The 13,517-nt window shown below is 32.2% G+C and overlaps 1 protein-coding gene across 1 annotated transcript; it reads right to left on the reverse strand.

Moving 5' to 3' along the window:
• Positions 1-1,118: 1,118 nt before the first annotated feature.
• Positions 1,119-7,885, reverse strand: LOC110704624 (protein NRT1/ PTR FAMILY 6.3-like). Its single transcript, XM_021882441.1, has 5 exons — positions 7,496-7,885; positions 7,204-7,381; positions 6,763-6,802; positions 5,255-5,820; positions 1,119-2,508 (listed from the first exon to the last, which is right to left on the reverse strand). The coding sequence occupies exons 1-5, from the start codon at positions 7,644-7,646 to the stop codon at positions 1,635-1,637; spliced, it is 1,809 nt and encodes a 602-aa protein (XP_021738133.1). The 5' UTR covers positions 7,647-7,885; the 3' UTR covers positions 1,119-1,634.
• Between the last annotated feature and the right edge of the window lie 5,632 nt (positions 7,886-13,517).

Consider the following 13,517-nt stretch of genomic DNA (forward strand, 5'->3'; position numbering starts at 1 on the left):
TTATTAATTGACAATGTGATTTTGAACATGCATACATATGACCGAGAACTTAAAACAATTACTAAGATATATTATACTTATTAAAAATAATTACGATAAAAAAAAACTACATAATGGTATGAGGTATCATATTAATTATTTTTAGAAATTGATACTAGTGTTTTTGCTGGTACTTTTATTTTAACAAACAATTCGTATCTAATTATCATTATAGTTCATAAAATACTCCATAAATCATAGATAATTTGTGAAAATGAAATAAAATCTTTATTAATAAGAGTAATGAGAATTTTAAATTACTATTAATCTTATTAATGCTTTACTTATACATGTACATTATTATGCTATAAGAAATAAAGTCTAGGGGGGAATTGATTTGGAACAAAGAGTAAGAATAAGTTAAATGTTAAAGTGCTTAGAAAGGGAAAAAAAATGAAAAAATAAGAGGAAGCGGGGCTCGAACCCTTGCCGCAAAACACCAAACTTGGGAAATTCTCTTCCCACTTCAGCATTGATAAGCATCTAGTATAAATGTTTAGTATTAAAATTTTTATACTGAAATTCTGGGGGTAGCTGCTACCCCTTGTTAGTACATGGATCCGCCACTGTTCATATCATAAAAATTAATAAGAAATATGTTCATACAATAATGTGATAATATAATACTCGTATATTATTATATCATAATAACTAATACACCAAGAAATATATGATACTTTGTACATTTCTAATAATTATACACGATTAGCTAGTATGAATTTAGTCGTGAGATATTGTTTGTAATAATGTAATATGCATGGATTTTGCCAATCTGACACTGCTTGACCACTATATGAGATTGTGTGTCCGAAGACAAAGTCCTTAAAAAATGATGATATTCACTTAAAAACACATGCAATAAGATTATATTAAGTTGTTTATTACGTTATTTATCTTATAATGATCAGTAAAAAATTAATAACTTCAAAACAATAATATCATACTCATATATAATACCACGACAATTAATACATACGTACAGTAATATAAACAAATTAAAGTCGGCTAACCTTGCAGTTGGAAAACATACGTACGTACAGTAGTATAAACAAAAAAATTAAATTACAAAAGAGGGAGTGTAAAAGCACAATTGTTGATATTCAATTTTATTATCATCACAAGAATGTGACATGGGCAATAAGGGCCTCAAATTTGCATTGCACTTGTGAAATGTCATTTTCCCCAAAAGTACAAAGTCTATGAAATAGAGACTTCCAGCAGATAGATCATATTCATATCGACTTCACTGCTTATTTGCAACAAAAAAGCCTTACTTACAAACTTAATTGTTACACGAGCATATATTATCTACCATTACTTTTTGGTGCGCCCTTTTTATGGTGGTTGTTTCATGGCCACCTATTCATCTACAAAGCAAAAGTTTCCCTTTACAAAAGCAAACTTGGTAGTTCAAGTATGATTTTTTTTGTTTTCTTATATTACAAGAAGCAACCGCACACCACTAAAAATCTTACCCCAAAATTATAAATTATAAATTAAAAAGCGTGCAAAAAATATGTGTTGCAAATAACTTTTGCCATCCCTTTTAGGCATGACATTAGCTACTAATAAGGATTAAGATGTCATTTATTTTGTTAATGACAAGTTGGACCGTCTTCTTCTTCAATTTTGTACCCCTCCTCGGCTAGCCAAGTCTCCTTGTACACGTACCACTTGGCGAATACCAAATACACAAACAAATTGACCACGCTCAGACCTACGAGCAACCAGTAGAAGTAGTCAAGCCTTCCTTGGTTTAAGTTGTCGGCTATCCATGGGTGCTTGTTACCGGTGATGCTGTGCACCAAGGTAACAAGGGCCGAGCTAACGAAAAACCCTAGTGAAAGTGTTGTCAAAAACAGGCCTGTACTCATAGTCTTCATTCCCTTAGGGCACTCCCTTAAGAAGAAGTCAAGTTGGCCAATGTAGGTGAAAGCTTCACCGGCACCCACGAAAAAGAACTGCGGTACAAGCCAGAAGACGCTCAATGGGACCACTTGGTATGGCTTGTTTACCAACCCATGGTCTTGCGCAGTTTTTAAACGTCGGATTTCAACAAGAGCCGCGCATATCATGGAAATAATAGAGAAGACTAGGCCAACTCCAATCCTCTGAAGTGGAGTAAGACCTTGAGGGTTATGAAGGACTCTAGAGGCTATTGGTACGACCACACGGTCGTATATTGGGACGGTGAGGAGGATGCTACCAACAAAGAAAACGGTGAGGGAAGCAGCCGGGATTTCGAATGATTTACCAATGTGACGGTCCATGGTGGTGGCTTGGGAGACGGAGAAAGTACTCATTTGAGCATAAATGGTCCAGAAGATAATGGTGGTTGCCCAAATGGGAAGCATTTTTAGCACCAATTTAACTTCCTCTACATCAGTTGAAGTCGGCAAGTACCATTTGTTCACCTTAGTAACAACTGCTGGCATATTACTATCTTTGATTGCTGCCTTGTCCAAAAACCTATATAATACAATACGACCATTATTAGTTTTACTACCCCGGCACTAATGGAGAATATATAATATTAATTCTATCAATTACGATGACCAATTAAGTTGTTACAAGTAGTATATTATAACATGCATTGCATAACTTATTGCTTGTGACTATAGTCTCATCAAAATTTACCAAGTGCATGTGAATTCTTATTTTTCACCCTTATACGTTAACTTGTACTTATAATGGAGGGCTGACCCTTATCCTCTTCAATTCATTATGGCTGGGCCCCGCTTAAAACGTTCATCCAAAAGAGATGAAATATCAAGGCCTTGTCCGTATCAGAGGATCGGATAATCTATCAAAGTCTGAAAGATTTTTGTTTTAATTTTTTAAATATAGATATATATTTTGACAATTACTATTATATTCATTATTCCACAATTGAAGTGTAGCATGTGTATTTACTCCTAAGATTCCAAAAACTCCATTCATCCAACCTTGTTTGTGTTTATTTTTGTCTAGCATGAAAAGCTGCTGATTCTTTGTGATTTTATGCAAAAGGTGTGGACATATATATGGTTATATTATAGGGACGAGGGGATTTTTCTTTTCTTTTCTTTTTAATGAAAGAAACCCTTGTATAAAGTTTTGGTGTCACATTATTAACTCTAAGATGATTTTTTGTTTCTTAAATTGATAATAAACGTCAAGGTACACGTATACGAGTGCGAGTGAGTTAATCATATACTCAATTTGCTTTTAAATACTTGTTTTATTTCTCATGAGCTGAGGTTTAGGAGAAATTGAAGAAAATAATAAAATATGGAGGTAGTGGGGTGGGTGGAAGGATACAAAATTGTAAAAAAAAAAAAAAGCAAAAGTAGTGGAGAGAATTGGTGGTTAAAGTATGAAATTGATAAAATATGATTTATTTTGGATCCACTAGTTGTGATAAATGAATTAAATATTGTAAAACCTTTCTAAATAAGAAAATGAAGCAAGTATTTAAAAACGGGTGAAAATAAAAAATAGAATAAGTATTTAAAAACAAAGGGAGTACGTATGAAAATACGTGCTTGGTAAATAGGAGGATGGTGACCTCCAATTCTAAAACAGTAAGCCGGGTTCATCGGGCAGCCAAGCAAATAAGTAAAAGAGCAGTATTTCAAAAAAAAAAAAAAAAAAAAAAAAAAAAAAAAAAGTAAAAGAGCAGTATAGTAGAGCAATCAATGAGGGCACAATAATGTGTGAATAGTAATAATAAGCTGGCTGGCCAATGAAATATAGGTTATGCAATAATCATGGACGACTAGGGCCAAACTTTGTCTGGTGTTATTGATAAATGGTTTTGGATAGTCAAAATTAAAGCCAATTTTCTAAATCAACATGGCCCCATCTAGATCATCTACACGTATGTTGTTCAAACAATCAACTAACACATTTTCATATACAAAGACCTTTATCGACTAAATACTTTGCTCATCCTCCAAATCAAATTTATCATAATTGATTTAATTATATACCGAAAATAGATTTTGCTAATTCAAGATTTGTCTTTGCTACAAAGGAGTTGCTTAATTTTACACATTATTTTTAAAGTTGTTGAGAAGGAAGAAAATTCTGTTAAGTAAAAGAAAGTAGGCATAAATACCACATTAGCCACTTTTAATGTTTGTCTTATCCTTGTTAAAAATAGCCAATAATGACTATTATTAGTCTAGTATACTTAAAAATTTTAATTTAATGTTTCACACACGACCTTGATTATAATTATATTTATGTGGCCAATAAATTAGTAGGAATAACTAGGCTTGTACGATTCCACTGCAATATTTATGTGTCAAATCATGGAAAATAATTAGAAAAATCTTGATTTGACAAAACTTTTAACTTGGTACACACGATGCAAGTAGTTAACAAGGTTTGATACTATTGACAAATTATATTTTGATGATTTTTTTGTGATTTTTTACAACAAAATATATTCATGTGATAATATAGATTTTTTTTACGGGAATGATCAGGTGACTAATTTTAATAGCCTTAATGTATAATTTATTTAATTCATTTTATATAAATTTTATGTATTGATATTTTGAGATATTAATAGTTAAATTTGTACTTAATTGTGATGCAAAAGAAAAAGATTTTGTAAGGCATGTCACATGTGCGTGCAAACTGTTGTGTGGTGTAGATCTCATCATATATAGTTTGATCAACATATCATGTTACGTCTCCCTTTGTCTAATCTTCAGGGCACCGAATAACATGCAGCTACTTCATTTTTAAGCTTTCTTTTTTGTGGTGTGCCTCTTACCCTTTCCTATGCTAGTTGATTGATATTTTTAAAAACCTAACACAATACATCCTTCACTTAACTTGAAATATTAAGCATAAATTATCATATTAATTGTGGTTAGGTATTGTAAAATGAATTATCATATTCTTATAAAGCCCTAGCTAGCTTAGGATTGACATATTTTTTTACTTTTCACAATAAGTTTTTTAAATTGCATTTAATATTACTTAATAGATAAAGTGATACAAATTAAAAGAGTAGTGGTCGTCCGTTAATTATGTGTACTTTTTAGTTAATTTCATAATACAATAAACTAGTCGAGTTGTCTTATCTTGGAGTATCATACATGATATATTTAAGAGTCGGCCAAAATAAACAATTTAAACATGACTCCGCGTGGAATGACCTATACATGTTACCGAAAAGGAAAGAAATAAAAACGGATAGACAAAAAATGAAAGTAGTGACCTGAATTGTTTGCTGTGAGGCAATTTTTGCTTCTTATGTTTGCCACCATCAGCCAAATCATCAATATTGAAAAGAAGGGATGAATCAGAAGGTAACTCCATATGCCTCTTCCTCCAAGCAGCGACAAAAACAGCAGCAATTTGAGTCAAGGGACTGCCAACAAGTTTCTTAAAACGGTACCGTCTTGTACCGCATAGAAACACAACTAGAGCCAGCATAATACAGCATGCACATATACCATACCCCCACTGCCTTCCCATGTTGTCTTGGATGTACACCAATACTGTCACTGCTGCTAGTGACCCTAAACTTATGAAGAAAAAGAACCAATTAAAGAACTTTATCATTTGTATCTTTTCCCCCTTGTTCGTCTCATCAAATTGGTCCGTCCCAAATCCTGAGACACTTGCCTTCACACCACCCGTCCCTAGCGCCGTAAGGTATAGTGCTAGGTAGAGCACCCCTAGTTGCATGTCTGAGGCCGGAGTGCATGTGTCCGAACCCTCTTTGCAAGCCGGTGGACGGAGGCTTGGGATTATGGTTGATATGGTCAACACTGTCACACCCTAGTAACAAATAATCATAAAACACCATCAGTACATCTATTTTTACTTTTAAATTAAGGTTAATGGAACATGCACAAACTTTGGACACATATTCTTTCAAAAGGTCCTTTATTATAGGACTTTACTAATACGGGTAGTTAAAAAATTTAAATTATAGAGAGATGCTATTTCGATGGGAATCTTATGAGCATGCACCCAATAATTTGCTTGTAAAAAAATAATTGCTTGTAAAAAAAGTTCATTCATAGTTGATAATACTTCGTACCTAGTATATCAATTGCTCATTGTCTACATCAATTATTTTATAATTAACTCCTATAGTTAGATATTAAATATTAATTCCAATAGAGTGGGAATGTGGGCCTTAGTTCCTTGTCTAAGCCAAAAGAATAATAGAACTTGTTCTTAAATTACTCATTAATACTCCAATAATTGTCATTTTTTCTTGTTTTACATCTTTAAGTAAAAAACAATGAAATCGCGCAAATTTCGCTGTTTCTTAGTAGCTAATTGTCCTCAACATTTAGCAATAATAGTGATGCATTTGCGCACTTGCCGCATAATTTCTTCCACTCATGAAAACTTTAATTTATATTATAGTGGTCGTGGGGGGTCTTATGATATGTTCATGTATCCTATAATCCTTTGTTTAAAATTGAAGTTGTTAAGAATACACTTAATATATTCCAATACAGTAGGAATGTGGGGTTGAATTCTGTTTCATATAAATATACAGTAATAAACCAAGATCTACTATCACTTTTTATAATTATTAAAATATCAATTTTTGCTTAATTATAAGTTATCTGCTTACAAGTAAAAGATTTGTGCTTGTTAACATATCTGCTAAGGTTGTATTACTTGCATAGTTGCATACATACATATCCTATATAATTAAATTGTGATGAAATTTAACTATTTAGGTTGAACCAAAGCACTTACCAATGCTTGAACTGTGGCGAAGATAGCAATGGTTAGATACCTGTCCAAAACAACAAGGGAAAATAAGTCACAACATTAAATGGACTAAATACAAACTAAGCTACAACATTCAATCATATTCATATTCAATAAAATCACATGTCATTTTTGTTTATGTTACTAAATACTAGTAGAAAATAAAATTGTTGATAGGCTGAAAACTTAATAGCAAGAAGCAAAAATAAACTTGTTGGTTGTCTCATGTATTTTATTATTGAAAAAAAAAATCCATGAATACTATAATAATGGTTTCAGGTCCAATAATTTTTTTTTTCTTTTTAAAATTTACTAAAAAAAAGGTAGTTTTTTTGTAAATGAAAGAGAAAGAAAAGGGAGGTAGGTAGGTAGGAGGAAAAAAAAACGGAAGAAGTAAAAAAGAAAAAAAAAAAAAAAAACACTAACCGTCCAAGAAAAGTGTCAGCAATAAAACCGCCAAGGAGGCAGAGCATGAAAGAAGTGCCCATAAAATTAGTGACGGTATTAGCCGATGCAGCATTGCCCAAATGCATCACTCCCGTCAAATATGTCACCAAATTAACCGCTATCCCAAGTGTCGTCAACCTTTCACATGCTTCTCCTCCTGAATCAGTAACACACTTTTCATTAGGATTTCTGTTTTTTTTTTTGTGACAACAATCTTAAAGAAATGAAAGTAATAGTAGAGTGCAGGTTAAAATGAAGTGAGAAAAAAGACCTAAGATCATGGCAGCACTCTTCCAGCCACCAGTCTTGGATCTGTCAGCAGGGTGACCCTTGTAATTCCAGGCGTCAGAAACAATATCTTTACCCGATTCCATATCCATATTCGAACCCGTTTTTTTACTAGCTATGCCAGGTAAAGCCATTTCTTAGCTTCTTCTATATTATAATCAGTTAGTTCCCCTGTTTTCGGAGGAGAGAGAAAAGAGAAGATGAACAAGAGAGAGAAGAGAAGAGTATGAATATTTGATGTTTGAATTATGAAAGAGTGCCACCAGAAACGCCCTTATTTATACAAGCCTTGGACTGCTGTGTTGGGCGCTTCCCGTCCACGTCTCTCTTTGCATAACCGTTAGATAATTTTTCATTTTTTATTTTTCAATGCACTTGATTATCAGATTGTTAATTCAAAACCTTGTTTCATTAACTGACACCTGACCGTCCATGCCAACATCGACTGACACCTGTCAATTGCATCACTACATTTTTTTTTACATAGTTTTAAATCTTTTACAATTATACACTTGTACCGTCATTTTTTAACACTTAATCACACGGTTCAGATGATCACACCCCTTTAAAAGCCTAATTCTTAAACCTTGTGCTTAAGTAATTTTTTTTTTTCTTTGGTGTTCCAAACAATTACCCTTTGGACTAATCTAAATTTGAGAATCAATTGGGAGTGGTTAAATTTTAATCCTCTTCAAATTGTTGTTGCGGGGGATCGAACGAGCAGTTTATTGGTACAGTGAATTAGGTCGGCAATTCTTTTGATTTTGGTACAGTGATTGAGTTTATTTAATGGAGAACTACAGCTTAGTTTCCTAACAATTTAGATTATTAATATGATGAAAATCACTGAATAAATGTAGATGATCTCTCTGATTAGACCTTTCATTGTCAAACTGCGTTTCCATTTTAATTTAAGTGGATATAATCAAGGAGTGCTACATTTCTATTGTTATTCTCGTATCCCATGTTCATTATTTGATGACTTGGAAAGAGAACCAAATTATTATAATATTGTATTTTTGTTAAATTCTGTCTAATCAACATTATTAAATTATTTGTCTAGCCATTATCTTTAAGATTTCTGTAATTTAATCTGGGACATCTATCTTCATCCATAATCTCTTTCACCTAGTACTCCGTATTACGTATATATATCATCTTAGCATTTAAGGTTAATAGCAACCTTGTTATATTTCTTTCATATTGAAATCCATTTTCTTTATTACCAATTTTTTTTATTTCTTATTTTTGCATGATTCTAGAGTATACGTTTAGCAGCCTAACCCTTGTACCCTACAAACTCTTCTCTCCCTCTAATTTATAGTTATATTTGACTAATTACATTTTGCATGTATACCTTTATTTCTACTCTATTTGTTTCAAAATAAATATATATACGTCATTTGGAACTACACAAAGTTTTAGGAGTGTTTATTTCTACTAGTAGTACAATATTAATTATTGAATCAAACAAGTATTATTGTCTGAGTGGAGCAAGCAAGTGATGATCTATTTATTAAACAAAACAAAGGAAATATAGTTGTGCTCATATTTGTGCATTTGTATGCAGCTATGCAACTAATGCAAGCGTGACAATCGAACTGCTGCAATGCAACTCCGGCCTTTGTAACCATGAGGTTTTATTATATGATCGAACTATTCTAAATACCTTTCTTCCTTGGCATATGCTCATAATCTACTATATTTAATTAACTTTCTGAATCAACTTGTTTGTATTTTATACAATTCAATCATAATGCATAACAATGCAAATGACTACTTGTGAAATTTTGAGATGATATGAAATGGGTCTATACAACTAACCCAAACAAGGATGGAGGATAGTTTGGTCCACAAATAAGACGAAGGATGTTTCTATTAAAATTAATTGGTGATAGTAGAGGTAACTCCTATACCTTATAAAGTAAAAAAATATCTCTTTGATCCTCTTTCTCCAATAATGTGAAAAACTTTCACAAAGTGGGATAAAATGTGTTTTAATATGACCACTTCCACATGTATCTATAATAGTGCCTAACCCACATCATAGCCAATAATAATTGATAACGATTGTTTGTCCAATAAACAATATAAATCATAAAGTAATAGTCTTATAATCTATCTATGATCGAATTGAAAAACAAGGAAAACTAAGGTGGAATCCTAATGTCATTAAATGTAATCAAATTACTTGAAGCGCAACAACAAACAAATAATCCAGCAACTTGTAAAAACTCTATCGTAAATTACGTTTAGGATTCTGAGCAAATTTGTCCGAGAGAAGCTAGGTTAATCAATTAAGATTAGCTTCAATTCCCTGAAATGGTACCCCCCAAAAATTAAAATATTCGATAATGATGGTCTTGAGTTAGCGACAAAGAATATGTCCAATGTTATCTGGTTGTCATTAACAACAGATTACTACTAATTATGTTGCTTGGTTTCCTCAAATCAGATCATTTGAGTGTTTAATAATTGTTTTGATCGTATCCATGTGATGTGAGTATACTTTTATTAGCAATCAAATGGTCTCTCTAATATCAAGATATTTATGCACGTGACTTTCGCACTTTTAAAAACGCCAACGTAAACCCTCAAACAACTATCTGCGCACTCACTTTTATTTAGATTCCACACATACTTGTAATAATTTAATGAAATTATTGCAGTTTACTTTAAAACAATTTATCCACAACATTTGGAATTTTAAACCTATTGCATTGCTACTTCATTGGGTAGATATTCAATGGATAATAATGTAGAATCTTTATTTTTATTTTTTTTACTTGTGTCATTGATTCTATGTTAATGATTATTGCTCGATCTAATTACAGTGTCTTTCCAAATCTTTGATCTGCTCATTAAACAGGTAGTCAAACAATAGTAATTGTTGATCTAGATGCATGAAAAAAAAAAAAAAAAACAATAACAACTTTAGCTTGAGAAGCTTAATTCGATTTACTCAATTTATCTGATAAATATTGACGTATATGAATATGTATTGTTTTTCAAAAAATTAAGTTATGTTCAATAAAATAAGGTCTCAATTATACCTCAACAAAAGATCCAGATCAGTTTATTAACTACTGTTTTCACAATTACTTTAATTTACATGAAGGTTTTGTTGTGGAATAACCAATTTTGTTTAAAAAATGCTGTCTTTTATAATCAAAGTTCAAGGAACTTAAACATTTGCTAGAAATTAAAAGAGATCGATGTTGGACCTAATATGAGTGTATAGTCGGAATTAATCATGTACACTTTAATATTTAAGTTGGATTCCTGTATAAAAGTTGTTGGATTTTTAATATTTGACTGCATTTCAAAATAAAATGGTTAAATAAGCAAGCGTCACTTTCGAGAGGGTGATAAGCAAGTTGGCAACAAATAGCCCATTGAAGCTGCTTCTAGCCCTTAGCTTGTACACCATAAGTTCAATTTAATGTAAAGAAAATCTTTAAATTTTGATGCTAACCAACTAAAATCGTGACATCCCCTTGAGCTTTAATCTTTTTGACACAGGTTGATAGGGAAGCAAACACTTTAAGTGTGCATATTTGTGGCTAGGAAGTGAAGGTGGTCACATGAAAGAATTACTCAGGCAATGTATCTGGGTCACTTCCTAACTAGCGTTAGTTGAATGTATGACAGAAACTTCTAGCTATTTTTGTTGCGTTAATAATAAATTATTGATTACCAGCATCAACATGATCTGATCTAGATCTTAGTCATATATAGTAACTCACTCAATAGCGTCTAATCCCAGGTAGATACATATTATTAGAAGATTTTTACCATTTTTAAATTAATAACCGTACAACTTCGATCAAATGCATGAGTATAATTTTATTACTCCCTCCATGCAACTAACAACTCAAACTTTGTGTAATTAAAATGCATTGGGAATTGTAAATTAATGGTACTCGTATTAAAATCAGAAAAAGTGTTGACTGTAAACTACACTATAGTTGATGAGTTGGACTAATCTAGACAGCGTCATAACGATGTTACGATTCCATTGCAACTTCGTCTTTCACCTCCACCGACAACAAACACCAACATCATCACCTTCTGCTTTCGTCTCCAACCGACAACAACCACCGACACCACCTTCTTCCTCTTTCATCTGAATCATCTCCACCGACGACAACCATTAGCGACAGTGAACATAGGCGGATTCACCACCAAAATCAAACGACAAACCCTAAAAGAAAGGGTAAAATTTATGGCATGGTCAACCCCAAAGGGTAAGGGTGACTGTCCTCCATTAAAGCTGTCATCGAGCTCGAATTCATCCATTCAATTCAAACTTGAATTCCTCCATTAAAGCTTATTCCTACTGTTAGTCGTTCTTTTGGTCGACACCTCGGATTGATCTCCCGCTTTCGACAATCAATTGCTGGAGGTGGAACTAGGTAATCTCGGCAGTAGCAGTTGAACAAGGGGGTAAGTTGAACAAGGGTAGAGATAACGTCGTTAACAAGCCCATTAACTTCAAAATAGACAAAATTTGCAAAAGTTGCTTTTATACCCTTTATTATTCATGGGGTAATTTCAAATTTATCCTCATGAGAAACGCTTCTTGTTTCTCAAGCAGAGAAACTTGGAATCACCCCTTAATCACTCTTTTATTACTATAAATGTCTCAATTCAAGTGTGAAAAAAATTCATTAATGACACACGTTGCACCCCAATCAATATAGTTGGTGGTGTGTCAACTAATCAAAGTTTGGGATGCTTGGTTCACCCAAATTATAGTTCAGGGTGTATGTTAAAGTCAATTTTGTCTAAAATGGTAAAGATTTAGGGCCTATTCACATTTACTGAACTAAGTTAAACGGAACTGAACTGAACTGATTGGAGCTGAACTGAACTGAGTTGAGTTGAAATTAATATTTTTATGAGAGAGGGAAATTAGGAGCTGAATTGAACTAAACTGATTGGAGCTGAACTGAATTGAACTGATCTGATTGAAGCTAAACTGAACTGAACTTAACTGAAATTAAGTAAATGTGAGCAGACCCTTAAAGCAATTATAATAGCTACATTTTATTATAGCTATTAAATTGTTTTTCCAGAGTTTAACCTGGTTTTATATATATATATATATATATATATATATATATATATATATATATATATATATATATATATATATATATATATATATATATATATATATATATATATATATAAAGGTAGTTGAAACATAGCTAATTTGGGGTTAGCTCTAGATTTACAAACCGTTTCTACGTGGATTATGTTTTTTTTTTTTTTTTTTTTTTTTGTACCACATGTAGCATCAAGCCATCAATATAGTTCAAATTTTAAGAATCTCTCTTGTTTATAATAAGAAATTGAATATTATCTCTTGTACAATTAGTTATTCCACATATGAGTTGCAAACATAAATAATAGGTATAGGTATATAGCATGTTACCAAGGTATTACAGGAGGAGAGGATCAGAGTTGCACCATCATAGACGATGCTAACCCAAAGCTCCTGTATAAAATTACATTCATTCACATTGATCTTCAATCCCTACACACATAGAAGATAATGTGATGAGAGAGTTCATACGAGTGTAGAGATAAAAATCATAATAAAATTACACTCGAATATAGGATAAAAATTATAACCTCAGGACATGCATTGACAAAATATTAATACAAGTAACAATATCATGATCTTCACATTCCTAAACTACAACCACATAATCGGAGGCTAAGGAGTGGTAGAATGAAGAAGAAGTATTGTGAACATTAATTTTGATACATAAACACAAAGTAGGTGTTTGATGTGACCCATATCCAATTCTCCTCCATCCATTAAAGGAATGTGAAGTTTTCTTTCTTGCTTAAACGGTATAAAGAAACCTCTAAGAATAAGAAGGTTGTTAAAAATTTAATACATTTCATCATTCGATAATAAATTAATAATTAACCTCAAAATAATAAAATCTAAACCCTTAATTGCTATTCGCCTGTTCCCTTTCTTAGACTTA

Source organism: Chenopodium quinoa, unplaced genomic scaffold (genome assembly GCF_001683475.1).
Source record: "Chenopodium quinoa cultivar QQ74 unplaced genomic scaffold, ASM168347v1, whole genome shotgun sequence".
Lineage (NCBI taxonomy): Eukaryota > Viridiplantae > Streptophyta > Magnoliopsida > Caryophyllales > Amaranthaceae > Chenopodium > Chenopodium quinoa.